General features: G+C 39.8%; 4 protein-coding genes across 9 annotated transcripts; 3 read left to right on the top strand and 1 right to left on the bottom strand.

Annotated features, from left to right (window-relative positions):
* The first annotated feature begins 728 nt into the window (after nucleotides 1–728).
* LOC107187171 (protein-L-isoaspartate(D-aspartate) O-methyltransferase-like) lies at nucleotides 729–2,825 on the top strand. Of its 3 annotated transcripts, none has more exons than XM_015575184.1 (6): nucleotides 729–782; nucleotides 1,420–1,489; nucleotides 1,574–1,713; nucleotides 1,841–2,066; nucleotides 2,368–2,453; nucleotides 2,538–2,825. In XM_015575184.1, exons 2-6 carry the CDS (start codon nucleotides 1,435–1,437, stop codon nucleotides 2,721–2,723), a joined length of 693 nt encoding a protein of 230 aa, XP_015430670.1. In that variant the 5' UTR covers nucleotides 729–782; nucleotides 1,420–1,434; the 3' UTR covers nucleotides 2,724–2,825. The 3 variants fall into 3 exon arrangements, with proteins under 3 accessions (XP_015430670.1, XP_015430668.1, XP_015430669.1); XM_015575182.1 differs by having other exon boundaries at nucleotides 740–782; nucleotides 1,392–1,489; XM_015575183.1 differs by lacking the exon at nucleotides 729–782 and adding an exon at nucleotides 1,201–1,240 and having other exon boundaries at nucleotides 1,392–1,489.
* A 668-nt stretch (nucleotides 2,826–3,493) lies between these two features.
* Nucleotides 3,494–11,301, top strand: LOC107187207 (oxidative stress-induced growth inhibitor 2-like). 4 transcript variants are annotated; one of them, XM_015575240.1, is made up of 7 exons: nucleotides 3,494–3,519; nucleotides 8,067–8,147; nucleotides 8,534–9,015; nucleotides 9,104–9,360; nucleotides 9,438–9,703; nucleotides 9,792–10,208; nucleotides 10,305–11,301. In XM_015575240.1, the coding sequence occupies exons 2-7, from the start codon at nucleotides 8,087–8,089 to the stop codon at nucleotides 10,544–10,546; spliced, it is 1,725 nt and encodes a 574-aa protein (XP_015430726.1). In that variant the 5' UTR covers nucleotides 3,494–3,519; nucleotides 8,067–8,086; the 3' UTR covers nucleotides 10,547–11,301. The 4 variants fall into 4 exon arrangements, with proteins under 4 accessions (XP_015430726.1, XP_015430724.1, XP_015430725.1 ...); XM_015575238.1 differs by lacking the exon at nucleotides 3,494–3,519 and adding an exon at nucleotides 3,921–4,035; XM_015575239.1 differs by lacking the exon at nucleotides 3,494–3,519 and adding an exon at nucleotides 5,139–5,159.
* A 1,040-nt stretch (nucleotides 11,302–12,341) lies between these two features.
* On the bottom strand, nucleotides 12,342–14,071 carry LOC107187224 (syntaxin-16). Its single transcript, XM_015575259.1, has 5 exons — nucleotides 13,898–14,071; nucleotides 13,584–13,802; nucleotides 13,212–13,419; nucleotides 12,860–13,119; nucleotides 12,342–12,748 (listed from the first exon to the last, which is right to left on the bottom strand). The coding sequence occupies exons 1-5, from the start codon at nucleotides 13,976–13,978 to the stop codon at nucleotides 12,539–12,541; spliced, it is 978 nt and encodes a 325-aa protein (XP_015430745.1). The 5' UTR covers nucleotides 13,979–14,071; the 3' UTR covers nucleotides 12,342–12,538.
* Nucleotides 14,072–16,061: 1,990 nt separating this feature from the next.
* Nucleotides 16,062–17,794, top strand: LOC107187253 (probable phenylalanine--tRNA ligase, mitochondrial). Its single transcript, XM_015575292.1, has 4 exons — nucleotides 16,062–16,140; nucleotides 16,233–16,942; nucleotides 17,019–17,311; nucleotides 17,391–17,794. The coding sequence occupies exons 1-4, from the start codon at nucleotides 16,130–16,132 to the stop codon at nucleotides 17,679–17,681; spliced, it is 1,305 nt and encodes a 434-aa protein (XP_015430778.1). The 5' UTR covers nucleotides 16,062–16,129; the 3' UTR covers nucleotides 17,682–17,794.
* The last annotated feature ends 336 nt before the right edge of the window (nucleotides 17,795–18,130 follow it).

Raw genomic sequence — 18,130 nt, 5'->3', positions numbered from 1 at the left:
AAACACGCTGCGTCTCTGGCTTTGCTATCAGCATCCTCGACGCAAACCTTTCCTACCTTTTGCTGCACGATCTTTATCCCGCGAGTGTTCCAGTGATTTCGCAGTATCAAAATTTTTACGGTATTAATGAATCGTTTCTGTTTTATTTTCGAACCCGGAGATCTCGTGGTCGGTTCCACGTGAGAACACCAACGTAGACGAACAAAATCGCTTTATAATTATCGTCTTAACATACTTGAATGTATTCGCATGTGATTTATTATCGGTCTACTTTACAAACTCTCTCTGATGAGACTAATTTATGATAGGCGAAAGACAGTTTAGTTTGGTATTTGCAACCGTGATGGTACTTCAAGTTAATTTATGTATTCACCACATGCATATTGCATATATAGGTCTGTATATGGTAAAAATCTTTAACGTAAACCGTATACGTGTTTGCTGGTTTGTTTGCATAAGATCGCAATTTCCAGACGATAGATAATTCGTACGCATAATGGTTAACAGCCGTTTGTTAAGAAATCGAGGACCATGTTTGGCCACTGCTCCATGAAAATGATAGTCTACAAGAAATCGTTGCAGGTGTTAACCATCAAATCAATAACCTGTAATCATCGTGAATCTCCAATGATCGCCACCGTTAGAGGATACTTGATCTATATTGCATATCAGTTATACGAACACACACACATGCATAGATACACCCATTGCAGAGCGCTGCGCGACTGTGTCAGAACGACATACATATCTATCTATCGCTGAGCCAGATAACAGCTGAGCAGGTATTTAACCTCGTAGAAACGTCCTTCGATATCGATACGTCTCATTCATAATTAAACATTCGTATCACTTCTCGATAACTGTTACTGAATCGTTGGAACGAATCGATATCGAGACATTTATCCTTTCTTTTTCGCTAAAAATGTGTCGTATGCTGTCCGTCCACCTTTGGTGCATTCTTTATCAATGGCGGCTATTTCGATGCACGACACTTAACGACGATGACTTTCTACGATAAACAACGGATCTTTCAAACTCTTTCAAATTCGACTTTCGATTATTCTGCATCAACAGACATGGACGCATCGTCTGCAAAAGTCAAATTCGAAATCGTTCTGGATTCTTTGTAACGAAATTTCCCCTGTTCCGGCAGCTTTACGGTTATTTTTTTCGTCTGCTTGGTATCAAGATTGAGGGACAGGCTGGAGACAGCTTTCAATGTATATTTCAGCAGTTTTAGGTATATTTGTTGAAAGTAATATGACATATAGGCTATGTTTATTTTAGAAAAATGTACTACCCTGTGATATCAGCATATGGTGGACTCACATTGATATTTTTTGACAGTACATGTATCCTTTTCTGTTTTCTGTTTGGCCATTGACATGTAGATACATCGATTTAACTAACTTACAATAGGTTCAAGAAAGGAACATGGCATGGCATTGCAGTGGAACTACAAACCAAGAAATGGTGATGAAGTTAAAAGGCAAGATTATGCAAGGGAGTCAATGTAAATTCTTTATGATATTTTCTGGCTTACATTAAGTATAATTACAATAATCTACTGCAGAAGCAGGTATTCTGTCGTCAGACAGAGCAGAGGCATCGATGCTAGCTGTAGACAGGGGGAGATATTGCCATGAACCAGAACCATATATTGATCGTCCAAGAAGAATCGGATTCAATGTAACAATTAGTGCTCCCCACATGGTAAATAGACAGCTTTTTATTCTAAACAGTTCAGAAGATCATTGAACCTCTTTCTTCCACTTATGTATGGCTATAAAATGTATTACTTCATAGAACTTACTAGAAACTCTAAAATATTTTCTTTTAGCACGCCTATGCCTTGTCTATTCTGTCTGATCAGTTATTCGATGGAGCCAAAGCAATGGATGTTGGATCTGGGTCTGGTTACTTGACAGCTTGTATGGCATACATGGTAGGCTCGCGTGGCCGTGTGATCGGTATCGATCATATACCCGAACTGATAGAACTCTCCATAAAAAATGTACGCGAGGATTGTCCTCATTTCATCAAAGAAGGCCGTGTTAATTTCATTGGTAAGGAAATATGAAATTAAAGGTGTATCGTTAAGTTTTATTCGTGGATACATATGTTGGATAAAAGAGCAAGACGCGATCTCTCTCTTACAACGTTGAGACATCTCACACGTTCAAGAGATTAATAATAACATATATATGCTCAAATGAAAAATACCCGTAATCCACCTACGTGGAGTAGGTCGTATACCTTGTCACGAAGAATGAAACGGAACTCTCTTCACCAATTGCGTGACTTTGATGTGCATTATATAAAACGCTAAACTAAAGTCTAACATCAGGTCATTGTAAATGCGCCTAGTGGGAGACGGTAGATTGGGACAACCTGCTGATGGCCCTTACAACGCGATACACGTTGGAGCAGCAGCTGAAACTTTACCTCAGCAGGTAAATTATCCTCGAATAATTAAAATAAAAAAAAAAAAAAGAAGACATTTGTTGAGTAGCGCACAAGTGTATCCCGTGTTACAGTTAATAGACCAGCTAGCTCCTGGGGGACGACTAATTTGTCCGGTAGTTTCCATAGAAGGTTTCCAAAGGTTTCAAGATCTCCTTCAAGTGGACAAGAATGCCGATGGCACGGTCACGAAGAAGAAGCTGATGCAAGTTTCTTATGTACCTCTAACCGATCCGGCTACACAATTGCATAAAGATTGATGTACCATTTTAAAGATTTAGAAATTGTTTAGGAAATTCTTAACAGTCGTCGATAATGGCAATGATCGACGAAATTCAAATGAAATCATTTTTTTTCTTTCGCGCAGGTCACGATGTTATCAAATTAGCAAATTTTTCCCTAAAAACATGTATCAATAAAATATATTTTCGGTACATGAAGTAATTTTCATATTAAGTACGCGATAGACCTCACTGCACACGATGTAGAAAATTCCCGAACAGTTTCAGTTTAATTTAGTTTTACAAAATAATCTGGTAACGAACTCTTGCGATACACGTTCAAGTTTTGTAAATGATATGCAGGTGCCATCTTGAGGCAGGTCAGCGATAGTAATTGGTTAGTAGCTTGATAGATTTGCCGTAGATGGTGCCACAAGTTTCCGTGAACTATTTCGCCGGATTTCGACGATGTCTGATTCGCTGAGCTACGCGTCATAGAAATCCGGCAGACGAATAAACAAATGAAATTGAAAACGAGACAACAGACAATTCCTGGCGCGCAATGTTGATTCGAAAAGATTCAGCAAAGAATATGACATCGTTGGAAACAATATTTAATCATAATTTAAGTGGTTTTTTTTTTTGCAGTTTTCATTATCGAACAATGTGTGTCGATCGCTCGAGTCTGCAAAATAACCATAATATATTACAACCTAAGAAATGCTCCCATTTCGGCCGATAACATTCAGGTAGTTGAAATGAAACAAACAGTTACACATGTCTATATATTTTGACAGTTAATGAATCAGTAGACTTTAAAACGTAACGACAATTGGTAAGCCAATCCGAGCGTTTTTCACAACCCTTTGATGTCGTAGATTGTAGATAGTAATAAAGTGTTTGCCTCGTGCAACCAGCCGGGTGGTATACATGCGCATGTATGTGCATTCATACAGCGGAACCTAACCTCTTGTGTAACAAAATCGATGCATGTGCGAGATGTACCGGACCAGAGAGCTCCAACATTTAATTTTCATATAAAAATTGATTACTCATCGCGTTTTCGTTGAGAAGCCGGTCAGTGTACCCAAAGAAAAATAGTTTCCAAAGGTGAACCAAAACGTATGTCGGTGGATCGATAGATACGGGCGGATTTAAACAAAAATTTCCGCTATAAGTAAATGGAAGCAGCTCAAAAATGATGGATCGAAGTGTCAGCAGTCGACTGAAAATAGACGATAACCAGAGATGCGTTCGAAACATCGTTCAGCAAAATCTTTGTACAATGAAACGAATTCAAGTTTACAATCCAGATTAAAGGGGATGTTTTGATCGCCTAAAGGAAAAACAGGTAACAGATTTTTTGTAATCGTAATCGTTTATGCTTCCGGGAAACGTAAATTCATTTCCCCAACGTAATGATCGCGGTATTTACTCGGTAGTCATTCATTATGAACGTTTTCCGAACTTTAAACCGTTTTTTACATCGACTTGACGACTACGTCTCGTAAATGCGTATCCTTCGAATGATTAATCTTTTTTTTTTCGTATAATGTTGTCGAAGTTGCAGAAAAATAACGATTAGATTAATACGTTTCATGTGAACGCGATAGGGCACGATAGAAACGCGATACGGCGCGTCATCATATTTCCAAAATGACGTTTGACCTTAGTTACGTAAACCTTATCGAATCTCCTAATATTGTCCAGTCATGATGATTGTAGAACATGTACCATTGCATAAGAACAGGCGTCTGTGCCAATATACAGCAGTAGGAACATTTGTCACGAAGAGACTGAACGAGTTTCTGTGCAATACGTCTATATATTGCAAAGTCAGATGCTAGGTCTGCCTTGTTTTACATCGTATATTCATAAAGGTGTTTGGCCTTCATGGAATAGGGCCGAGCTACAACTGTCGATCAATGGAAAATTACAGGCTAAAACAATTTATTCATTCAGTTTCTGGGCGGAGTCGATGATCGAATTATCCTTAAAATCGTAGGATCCTATTACATTGGAATTCACGTAGTTCCTCGTAGCGAAGAGAATGTGATTGATTCGAGGTTAAGACGACCAGTGTTTACGGCTCTGGGGGTCGACCTTCCAACGACTATATATCTAAAGGCTCTAACAAGGAAATGATAAATAGGATCGATAAGAGTTTACGGTTCGATACGCCCGCAATTTTATGGGGAATCGAACGGTGAAAGGTATATAACCGGTTTTTTAGTCAGCCAGTTAGATTATGCAAAGAAAGTAAAAGAAAACGATTGGGTGATTCGACGCTCGACCTTCGCTTTTGCTTCGAGTCGCGCCGCGTGTGTACGTGAAAGTCACTCATCAGTTTTTCTAGGTAGCACAATCGATCGGTAAGGTCAATAGGAAAAGGACCGTGGTGTTGGAGAGATCGAAGGTGTGTGTTCAGAGAACTCGAGTCGGAAAGACCGCGTTTCCAGGAAACCACTGTGCATCGTACGTAATGGAATGACAGAGTCGGTTACCTGTGTGTGCCTTCCTTAACGATCATCGTTAAATCAAGGCAAAGCATGCGTGTAGTCTTTGTGCCGGTCGGAGGATCGTTGAAAAAAAAAATAGAAGTATGTCGCCGCGCTACGTATACGACCTTCCCCGATAGGTAGGAATGTTCTCCTCGTGGGAACGGGAAGCACGCGTCACGTCGTGTTTCGTTCGCGGTTTCAGTAGGACTCCAACCGTGCTTGCGGGAGGTTCTCGCGTCAGTGAACGTGTCCGTGTGTGTGTGTGTTTCCAATGTAAATTGGATCCAATTGAATCCAATTGGAATCCAATGGAATTTCGATCAGGATCGTTTCGTGTTATAGCTGGTTAGAGAACCGTGAATCCAGTGTTCTGGACTCTATTTATCTCCACATATTCGTGTAATATACCGAACGATTCACGTGCACCCACAGAACAAACGATTCCCTGTTTTGTCGACGATGGAAGTGCGCGCGATACGTGTTCCGTGAACTCGACGAATTTTCAAATTTTCATCGACGACACACGTGTACGTTAGTGTCCCTGGAGTGGTAACAACGGAATGTGTTTAATCGCCGCGCACAATTTCACAGTAATCTTGGACGTCAAGAAGGTAAATGGACGGTTTCTGGTCGTGTGCCGCGCGCCACGCTGTGTGTACTGCAAAAGAACGAGGGTTCGTCGGGTTCGTTGTACGGGTTCGCTCGGCGTGTCACGCACGGTGTTTCGGTTCCGGTACGATGCCCGGTGTAGGAAGTTAAATCGTTTATAGAATTCATAGTACATATCGGATTTCTTATGCAAACCGAGACACGTGTGACGTCGTCCCAGCGACGACCGATAATCGTCCAAAATTAAGTTCGCGCCACAGAGTTCACCACGGTCACGTTCTTCCTCGACTGCGTTCGCACATGCTATTTATTGGTTATTCTGATTTCTCACACGCCGAGAGAATACACACATAACATCAAGTTGAATTTTTCGTCGCAAAAGGAATTGATATTCGCGTGTGATGTAAACGGGTAATTTTTAGATCCAGCGGCGTAGGACAGTCTATTTTCCGTAGAACGTACGACCAGTTTCGTTGCGACTGATGAAAATCGCCGGCAGATCGGATCATGTTTCGTCGCGTGCTCAAGATGAGCTATATCCGATTGCATCGTAATCGACATAAACGAGGCCACTATGTCCACTGGCGTAGATTCTAATCGGTCGTTTCGACGATCTTGTTTTTTTTTTATATAATTAGGAATAGTCTCTTTTAGCTCCGAATCAGGGGGGTCCTGGGCCCAGAGTCTCACTTTCTAGGGGGCCTCCTTCGAAACCTTCCCTTTCGTTATCATTAGATGGTATTTAATTTCATTTAGAATAAATCAAAATTTTTCAAAGTTTGTGGATTTTATTGTATGTTTTATTACAAAATTTTCCCCCCTCCCCCCTCAGTCAAGGTGGCCCTAAAAGGTTTAATTGGCCCAGACCACAGAAATCTTAAAATCCCGGCCTGGCCCCCTTAGAGTTGATCTGACAAGAAACCGAACAAGAACTTTTCGATTAAAAGCAGTACTTCTTTTCCAGTAATTGTGTGTAATTATTCCGTAAAAATATCGTAAAGGATTATCCGGTCTAGACAGAAGCGACGCATCGGTCATTGCGAGTCATTATAATCGATGTTGAATAAAGATCGGTATATCGATCTGTTGCATATTCTGGTATCATCGTATCGCCATTGATACAAAGACATGTACTAAATACACGATTCGATCGATCGTTTGTCGGTTTTTTCGCGGTTACACATCGGAAGAATGACACGGCATTCAGCTGCGATAGTAGTGTCGACGCAGATATGGAGTGATGATACGGTTCAAGAGTACACACGCTATTATCTCTTTAACCATTGAAAATGCGGAAAAATATTCTACATGAAGGTCGTTTGATTCCACGGAGTAAACTTCGCAGCATATTTCAATCTATTTTTTAATTGTTATTTACAGAGATTTTAATAAAAATGTAATTTTTTGAAATGGAATTATATATTTATATTATCGCCATGTTATTAAGCATCTCAAGGCGAATTCAATGAAAAAATTTAATTATTATTAAAATGTCTGTAAATGACAATTAAAAAAAAATCCAAATATTCTAAAAGTTTATTCCATCAAATCAAACAACTTTTATATGAAACATTTTTCTGCATTTTCAATAGTTAGAAAAATAATAACGTGTACCTACACCACTTAAACCGGACAATACTGTACGCACAGAATTACGACAGGGATATGAGAATACGCAACAAGTAGATACCGCCGGGTATTCGTACCGGCCGTTAACGTTCAATATATCGGAGCCTTTCACCGGAAGTATTTTGAACCGCGGACGGCAGACGCACACGTTAGTTGCTACTTTGAAAATTATTTTCCCGGAAGTGTAAGCATAAATCATCGCATTGTCACTGATAGTGAGCTCGAAGAGACGTTTAAAAAGAGTCACTGCCGCGATACACTCGATATCGAATTAATATCGCGTGTCATCATCGCACGCCGACGCTTGTGCAATCTCGCGCCATCGAAACGTCTCCAAAGAAAGCACGGGATTTCAATGCTGGGTATGGAAAATTGGTTCATAAAAGCAGCATAAGCGACATCGACTCACATTTGCGAACACGTTAAAAAATGTATGCCGTTCGTCGAGTATCGATCTCTAGTAATTTATGAAATTTAACTCGTGTTTCAACGATCGGCGTTTCCATAACTGAAAACAACTTGTATTGTGTTCGGTCTGTTCGTGGAGATTGTTCCCTGGCCGAGTATCTTTATTCTTCGTTTGTTTACGAATCTACACACGTGTCTCACGGCCTCTGAAAAGTCTTCTCATCGTTTGTTGCAGTTCGCGAAGTCGGAGGTACGATGCAAAATTGTTCCGGCGACGAGCAGAACGACGTCGTCTACAAGGATGTGGTTATCATAGGTACAATACATACCCTCACGAGCAAACTCGACTTTCGCTAGGGGAAAAAGCGGCGTTGGTGAAGGGCCTATCATTTGGTATTGGGAATTACTGAAATTTGTACGAAATTAACATTCCATTTAACATTTATTTCAGTACCTAAAATAAATATACCAAGTGGTAGCAGGCTCTTCTCCTACGCCACTTTTTCCCCCAGCGAAAGCAGAGTTTGCTCACGAAGGCACGGTGTGTTTAACGGATTCGCGATTCATGTTTTCAAAAGTTTCGATAATTTTCGACCTGTCAGTCGTTGAAAGTGGATTCAATCGAAATGAATTGGCCTAGTACTAATACTAACGTAGTTAGTAGCAGTAGTATTATAGCTCATTGGTTTTACTCCACTTCAGGAAACGGACCCAGTGGAATATGCCTTTCTTACATGCTCGCCGGGAATTGGCCGTATTACACCGGCGAGCCGCATCCGGGGGACGAAATGTTGACCGCGAGACTGCACTCGAGCACGAGACACGGGAACGAGGAGTGCGGAAACGGAACGGTCGGTACAACCGGAATTAGGCAGGAAACTGATACGAATGGGACGGCGGGCAATAGGTGGCAGAGCAGGCTGGAAGGATGCGAGATGAAAAGTCAAGGAAGGGGTTTGGCGCGTAGCACGCGAAACAAACTGGAATCCCTGTCCTCGGGGCTGGAGGGTAGAATTGGTGGCCGACCGTTGTCAATTTTAATGGATCAACTTCAGCATCCCTGTGTGGACATGGGTCTCGATGTTCCGTCTCTTTTAACCTGGAAAACCGCCGAGCAACATCACGAGCACAAGGTGATCGACCATGTCGTGCTCGGTAAGGGTCGGCCCGGTGGCACTTGGCAGGTAACGGAACATCTCTCGATTACCTCTTGTAGGATCTTAATGAACGCGTAAACCTTTATCTTGATACCCGACGAAACCCCGTTTCCAGTCGATGGATCCTAACGTACTGACCATCAGCTTGAACCGATGGATGTCGTTGCCCGATTTAGATATCAGACAGTGGGAGAAGATGATAGAGTCTGAACAACTTTGGAACATGAGCTTGACAGAGGGCGGAACGTATGCGCAAGAATTTCAAGAGAAAACGACCGGATGTAAGACAGCCAGTAGAATATCCGTAGGGACGGTGGCCGCTTACTATGACGACTATGTACGGAAAAAGGGATTGGAGCAGTACTTTCGTTGGTTCGTTCCCGTCACTCTTAGTTTTTTTCCTGTTGTTTCACGTGTAACGTTGGCCCAATTTCTGATTTTTATCGCAGCGGGACTGTGGTCACGTCCGTTAAGCCCGTCGGTATCTCGCACGGTCGCGAGGAAGACTCTCAATACGGATGGACGGTGGAGGGTTTTGAGACGAAGACTGGAAAGCGGTTTCGATATCGTTGCAAAAGAGTCGTACTCGCGACAGGCACCACCGACTCGCCGAATCGGTTAGGTATACCCGGCGAGGAATCACAGACCGAGTGGGTCACGCATGATCTGAACGATCTCGAATCGAAATTGGACCGACTCGTCGATCGACAGAACGGTACGTGTAAACGAGAATCGACGACTGCGAATGATTCAACCCGATGTACCCATCGAACGTACCAACGAGCGCTGTGATTCCGTTTCAGATGGCGAACTCTTGAACCGATTCGCGCCTGTTCTGGTAATAGGAGCCGGTCTGAGCGCGGCGGATGCGATAATGGCTGCACGTTTTCGAAGTATACCCGTGTTGCACGCGTTCCGTGACTCCTCCACCGAATGGAACAAAGCGGACGACGAGAAAACACACCACACCAAGTACGGTAAACTCCCGGGTCTGCCCAGTTCAATGTATCCCGAGTATCATAAAGTTTACGAGATGATGGCGGACGGAGGTACCAATTATCCTCTCTACAAAGCGTTACCAGGATATACGCTCGTTCAGTTATCTTCGAACGGAAACGATCGTATTGGGGGCGCTGCGTCAGACTTCCGAACGGTCACGATGTCATCACCAGATGGTCAGCTACGTTTGTTTCGAGTCTCGAACGTCGCAATATTAATCGGTTAGTGGTCATCACATTTAATAGATGCTCCTCGAGATTATCGTATACGGAATCCACGCGCCTATATAACGAAGAAACGTTTTTTTTTGCTCGCAGGGTACAAACCCGATCTGTCCTACCTGGAGGGAGGCGGTACCGGTCTCGGGAAATACTCCGATAAACCTATAGACGGTAAAACGAACCCGATCGAGGTCGACGATTTCACGTACGAGATGATCAAAGCACCGAGAACCGGTCTCTACGCCCTAGGCCCATTAGTTGGTGATAATTTTGTACGTTATATACTTGGCGGAGCGTTCGGAATTTTAGCACACATTCTGAGTACCTCTGCCACCTGAGACGTACTTTCCATAGTTCTGTCGTAAATTTGTATTTCATTCACCGTTCCGCACCTACCGGCCGATGGAATGTGAGAATCGTTGCGTGCACCCGTGCACGTTCATTTTACTGACTTCTCTTTTGTACTGTCAACGATCAATGATTGAGTACTATCACAGACAATATATACGAGTAGACATTTCATCCAATGTATTTTTGCGGCCCACATTTCGAGATCGCTAAAATCATAGGGTTTTTTTATGGTGTCGGTGCTACAGTTTAGGTGGGCCACCAATTCCCATAAGATGAAAAGTCTATTCGTACACCTCGTCGGTGGTGCTATTATAGAAAAGTTGCATTTGAAATTACCTGCCGGTTTTCAGAATACAAATCAACATGCGAGTCGCAAACAAATGTACCGTGTTCACACGGTATCTGAGATAGTGTCTCTGTCAAATACCGAATTCGTTCAACGCTATTCGAGCAGACGCGGATAATATATTACAATAAAAAATTGCACGACGTCAATAGCATTTGATGGTACTTCATTTGTCAAGTATCACTGTCGTTATGGTGTTCGGATATATACATACATGTATGACTACAAAACGTTTCTTACATTCGTTCTTGGTTATATCTGTTGTATCATATATAACGAACTCAATTTGTTGGTGTGGGTGTTCGTACACATTGTACAAACACACGAAAAGGCGTAATAAAGGTGTACAGATACCTGTATAGACAATTACATGTACAAGGCAGACGCGAATAAGGAATGCGGTTATACTTCTTACGTAGTATTTTTTTAAATGCTCGATCTATGTATGTACAAAACTCCTAGATGTCTGAATAACGCATTTGTTAGTTGGACGTTAAATGAATTACGTAGCTATTATGTATATGAAAATATACGTTTCTCTCAGTCTGTGATAAAAAATAAAAAGGTTCAATACTGGTGGGTAAAGTTGTAACGTTAAGTGTAAATGAAGAGTACACACATCGCCTAAACGAAAATGTTGTTATCGATCTTACTGTTTATTAACACACGGTTTTGAGCCAATCGAATAAGATATTTACGTCAACATTATGTAGAGCTGTAACGTTTCATATCGTGCGTTTAATTAAATATTATTCATTTATTAAAAGGAGAACGACATTTACATATACAAGCATTATCCTCGAATACAAGTACTTTTCGTAATGGAAAAAAAAGACGATCAAAAAATGCTGTTCATTCCTTCGATCTTCATTTGTTACTGTATCCTAACATTCGGTCGGAAAATATTATCTATGACGACACTGGATTTATTTTATTTTCGATATTCGTTGGGAACCACATATTCGCAATACCACATAAACACATTTCTAGATACGAAATGCTCACGCGATCGTACTTACAATACATACATTGAACCCCGCTCAATTTGAAATACATTTATGTACGAGTAGTATGATTTACCAAACAAATGACACTGCACGCGATTCATTAATAGTGTAATGATTTCAACAGACTGTATCGTCGAGAGATTAAAAAAACATTGATTCTTTTTATATTTCAGAGCTGCACGGTTTTGCTTTTACGTGACATTAGCTGTATATAATACAATATTAACTGTTTTTCTTCATTATTTTAACGTTGATTCAAAAATGTATAGAGTAACTATTAGCACACGTCGATAATTACACGCATGATAACGTCTGTAAGGCGTTCGAAGTAACTGTTCTTCTGCTTACGTAGTGTTTTCTGTATTTATTAGAATATTATAGTCTCTCTATGTATAGAGTAACTATTAGCACACGTCGATAATTACACGCATGATAACGTCTGTAAGGCGTTCAAAGTAACTGTTCTTCTGCTTACGTAGTGTTTTCTGTATTTATTAGAATATTATAGTCCGCGCAGCATACATGCTAAAACCATTGTCCATGTTCCCATTCGCGAAACATTAGGAAATAACAACTATAACTGTGTATTTGGGGCGTACCTGCCCAATTCGTATAAACTTCGTGTCTTACGTTTTAAATACAACGAAAAGAAAACTAACTAGAATAATAGTTCCTGCAAGGACGACTATACAGTACAATTTTCTATTGGCTCTTTGATAAGAGTCTGCCTTTTTTAATTGTTTATAACCTTCCTGTACTTGTACTTGTGTTTGTTCAATATTATAATCGATTCTATCCAAGACGGTGCCCTGATCCTGCACCATATTTCCTAAATCCTGTTCAGGGAAAATTTCTTACTTAAAAAAATCTCGAAATGCGTGACTACGATACAGAATATTTTCTTTTTTTTTTAATGAGAAAACGGTACCACAGCTCGTGTCCCTTACTTTGAATATGTGTCTGAGATCCGCGATACTCTGTACTATGCTGCCAATTTGTTCCTCCCTTTCCATAGCAAACTTCATTCTATCTTCTGAATCATCCAACTGCAAAAGTACAGAATCTTGACGTTGTTCGTTGATGTGCCAAGATTCTGCGTTCGTTTCGTTCGTGTCAACTAACCACGTGTCGGTCGTAGTATTATTTAAGTATATCGATTGATCTTCCGGAAAAAATTGATTACTTCTCTCTTCCCTTGATTTTATCTCTGAAATCGTAAAGATTACTCCGAAAATTCGATTTTTCCTCGATAACACGGAAATGAATTTTTAACTCGTACTAATTAAACGTGAAACGTACGCGTCAAATAATGGTTCTGAGCGGATCTGTATCGAAGACCCAGCTCTTGCAAAGCAGTCGAAAGAGCCATCACTGCACTCGTGGCTAACTGTCGTTCCACGGGTTTGGTAGCGTGCCTAACCGCGGTTTTTATACTTTGCACTTGACGGTAACCGTTTGAAAACGCACGTCCTATTTCTCGCGTCAGTTGTTCCATTTGCCTTTCTTCCTGCAGACATGTTTTTAACGATTTGCTCTCTAACAATTAAGTAATCCAAATAAATCTGGGGGATTGCGTGGATAATGTCGTACTGAACGTACGTCGGACTCTCGTTAAGTTTCGATAGGGCGATAAAGTGACAAGTATACCGCCCGTTAAATTTATCGACAAACCTGTGACGTATCGTCCAACGTTGGCCTGGTTAACTGTTTGCCGTGTAATTCTATTAAAGTGTCTACTTTCACGCGTAATCTACTTAAAATATATTGCGTCTCCTCCAAGGCATCTATCCAAACAGGTGGTGCGTTATTTTCCAGATTAATGTTTCTTAGTTCTACGTTGTCGGAGCTGCCATACTCCGGAGCCACCAGTGCCATTCGATCTGATAGATTCTGAAATGATATATCGACGCCTGAAAATGTTTAAATCCTTCCTGGATGTTAATTGCTGACAATTTTCAATAATTTAGAGGTTATACGTGTCATACCTGTTCGGCATATATGTGCTTGCTTTGCAAAGTATTGTTTCGCATCAGAACGAATGGTTCGGTTAAATTTCTCATAGCCATTTTCTATCGATTTTTAAGTCTCTTTAGCAGACTGTTCACAACACTTGATTACACATACTGAACGGCTAAGCGCACCCCAACTAGACCATTCCTGTCAGTTTACCCCATCTGTCATCGTTAAAACAGCTGATCGATCAGTAATACCATATTCGAATCGTAAACTTTCTTTGTTACTAGCTGCCGCTGGAAATAGGGTTGAATCGATACCACCAAGGTATCGATACTTTTACTCGTAACTATATATATGATAAATAAATATGTACTGCATCTTGCAAACACGGGGTCACTTATGCATGCTCCGGGGGTTCTACGACCCCACTTACCAAGCTACTACACAGTTCTCCACGCATATAAAAAATTACAACTGGAAAATTTAGATCAGAGTTTTATTAAAGATACCAAGGCAAAACTCATTTCAACATTGTATCCTATTCACTAATCATAATAAACATTTTATTCGGTATAAAACGATTTCTTTAGTTTATTCATCGCAGATCCGTTCATAGGTACCGTTATAATACTTCGTTCCTCTTCAGGTAGAGCTAGATTTATTTCGCTTAGTTTCGATAATCAATGGTTTGGTTGTATAAAGATTTGCAATAACCACTTGTCTCTTAATAAGTTCAAGCGCTTCCTCTCCTTTCTTGTAGCGTTCGGTAATTGTTTGTGAATCTTTAAGCGTTTTGTTTTGTTCAAATTCATGCCGAACTTTACGCAGGGTATACATCCTATAATAAATGGGAAAAAACACATGTATACAACTTCTGTTTAAGGCTATACTACAGTTTGGTTATTTCCACTTTGACGTTAATGTATTTGTTATTAAAGGGTCAATACAAATATAAATGAAAATCTGAGTTGTATATTTTACATCGCTCGAGAGGGTACGCTTACCGATAATTGTATGAATTCCATTTTTTGCTTTCTCGAATTAAATTACGATAGAGCTTCAGAACAGCATCCCGACTACCGGCCATGGTTTAGAATAACTCATAGATACGTAATGAAATATTGGTTGATTCATGCGACATCTGACTTTCTTACGTAAAAAGGTCCAAGTTACAGGCAGCTACGGATCAATTACAATTAGAGATGGCGTGCAAAATCACTAACGGTGATTTATCACAGTGATCGCCGAATCACGATCACGATCGTGATTTAACTTCATTCACGACCGCGATTGCGATTTTTTTATCTTGAGTGAATTTGCTCACTGCAATCGTAAGTCATTAATCTTTAAACAGAAAAACATATTCAATATGATTTTACGATGAATTACATTACTGTGTTTGTAAAAATCAGTAGAAAAAACAAGAAATTCTAAAAGAATGATTTGCTAGGTAACATGTAGATTATAATTTATAATCATTAACTTATTCAGTATTCTTAATTGTTTCTAATTATTCTTTCACTTTATACGATATAACTCGAATTTTTGTTTTGATGTCGTTAATATAAAATATAAAATATACAGAATATGTGTCGCGTGTAAAGAACTGTGAGAGCGTGGGGTCACGGGGCCCCCGGTGGAGACGCTATAGACCCTGCACGGCGCCCCGGTGGAGGCGCCATTGATCACGTGGGGTGAGAGCGGGGTCACGGAGCTCCCGGTGTAGGCGCTATAGACCCTGCACGGAGGCCCCGGTGGAGGCGCCATAGACCCTGCACGGAGGCCTCGGTGGAGGCGCCTTTGATCACGGGGGCTGAGAATGTGGGGTCACGGAGCCCCCGAAGCATGCTGAAGAGACCCCGTGTGTGTGGATGTATGATGTAATTTTTGTTTTGATGTCGTTAATATAAAATATAAAATATACAGATTATGTGTCGCGTGTAAAGAACTGTTAGGTTTCTCCACCAATAAGAAACGATCACGAGAAATCACGAATCACTGTGAAAAATCATCGTGATTGGGAACGAACGTGACGAATCACGAGTGATTCACAAGTAACAGTTCACGCCATCTCTAATTACAATACTTCACTTTACCTGTAGTTGGCACAATTGATCCTTGTAACAATACTGTACATGTACTTACTGTACTTAAGAAATGTATACTCTGTGGAAATTGGTTAAAATTGTTTGTATTGGGATTGCAGCGGAGAATATCATTTTTGTCACTATACTCATGATAAATAGGATTACTGTATCACAATGATATCAAGGTTTATCAATTATTTACAACCGATTCACAACAATGTCGTGGTACTAAGTAATAAAAAATTTCATGTATAATACCTACAGTATTATCTTATAGTTACAGAAAACTTCGGTCAAATTGTATGAAATCACTGGTGCACAGATTTTTAACTACAAATGCAGAAGCTCGAACAAACAATGAAATAACTGTGCTTGGTTGCAATTATCTACGGGATGCATGGACAAATGTTTCTTTGAATATTATCTCGAAACTTGGAAGAAACCTGCATGTTACTCAGTATCATCCTTTATCTCATATACGTCAACAAATTGTTAATTATTTTTATAAGCAATTTTACAATCGTATTGGGAACTCAATCTTCAGTGTACACGACAATATATCTCCTATAGTCACAACAGCTCAACAGTTTGATTCTCTTCTTATACCAGAGGATCACCCAAGTAGGAAGAAAACAGATTGTTACTATATAAATCAGAACACTTTGTTACGTGCTCATACAACTGCGCATCAAGCGGATCTAATTTCTATGGGATTAAATAATTTTCTTATAATTGGGGATGTTTATCGTAAAGATGAAATAGATCGTGTGCATTATCCTGTGTTTCATCAAGCAGATGGTGTTAGATTATGTACAGTACAAGAGGTATTTTCAAATACAAAGGATCCCGATGGGTTAAGACTATTTGAGCACAGAGGTGTAGAGAGTAGTGAAAAACAAGGTTGTCATACTCTAGAATCTGTAAAAATAATGGAACACGAATTAAAGAATACCTTAATTGGATTAGCACAGACACTTTTTGGAAAAGGTAGACTGATTATAAATAAATAATTTAGCAGAAAAGTGCAACATCAATGAAACAGAATCTTGAATTTTCCTTCTAGACATTAGGTGCAAATGGGTTGAACAGTATTTTCCATTCACCCATCCCTCATGGGAATTAGAAGTTTATTATAAAGATCAATGGCTCGAACTGTTAGGATGTGGGATTATACGACAAGAAATTTTACAGTCTGCAGGAGCAGGAGAACGCATTGGATGGGCATTTGGTTTGGGTTTAGAGAGATTAGCAATGTGTCTGTACAATATTCCTGATATCAGGTTATTTTGGAGCAAGGATAGTGGCTTCTTGAATCAATTCAAATTTGAAGATCCTAATACAATGGTACAGTACAAGGTAATGAAAAAACATATTTGTATTTACAAAAGTATCCAACACTTTATCCAAAGTCAATAATCATATATCATCCTTATAGCCGATTAGCATTTATCCTCAGTGCAAAAATGATGTAAGCTTCTGGTTACCCGAAGACGGATCTTATTCGCCAAATGATTTTTATGACATTATACAGGATGTTGCTAACCATAGAGTAGAACAAGTTATATTAAAAGATGTGTATACTCATCCTGTAACCAAAAGAGTATCACATTGTTACACTATAGTGTACAGACATATGGAACGTACGCTTATAAAAAGGGAAGTAAACAAAGTTCATGACCGAATAAAACAACATGTTACTGAGTGCCTACATGTTACAGTCAGATGAAATACATAATAAATAAGCTGAGACACATAGCACTGTGATCTGTTATTATTTCAGTGCCATACCATTGTACACAGGCCATCAATGGAAACAATAAAAAGTAAAGAATTAGTCGGACAAAGAAATATACTGTTTTATTTGCACATTAATTAATTACAAAGACGTGATTTGGTCAAATAATATTCGCCTAAGAAAATTATTTTGTCTATGATACATTACGTTTAGTTAACATTGCGCACTAACAATACTTACAGTTATGTCTACATGCTTACAGTGTACGCTTGAATATAAAAAATGGTATTCTTTTTGTATAGTGTTGCGTATTCACAGTAAGTCCATTAAATCACATTATACTTGCAAATAACACTCGTATTCTCAAAATAAAACAGATACACTTTATTACACAATTACTACATAAATAAATAGTTCTTTCAGCACTTAATTTGTATATT

This window comes from Dufourea novaeangliae, unplaced genomic scaffold (genome assembly GCF_001272555.1).
Source record: "Dufourea novaeangliae isolate 0120121106 unplaced genomic scaffold, ASM127255v1 scaffold99, whole genome shotgun sequence".
NCBI classification, from domain to species: domain Eukaryota; kingdom Metazoa; phylum Arthropoda; class Insecta; order Hymenoptera; family Halictidae; genus Dufourea; species Dufourea novaeangliae.
This window is presented reverse-complemented; position numbering and strand designations above follow the sequence as displayed.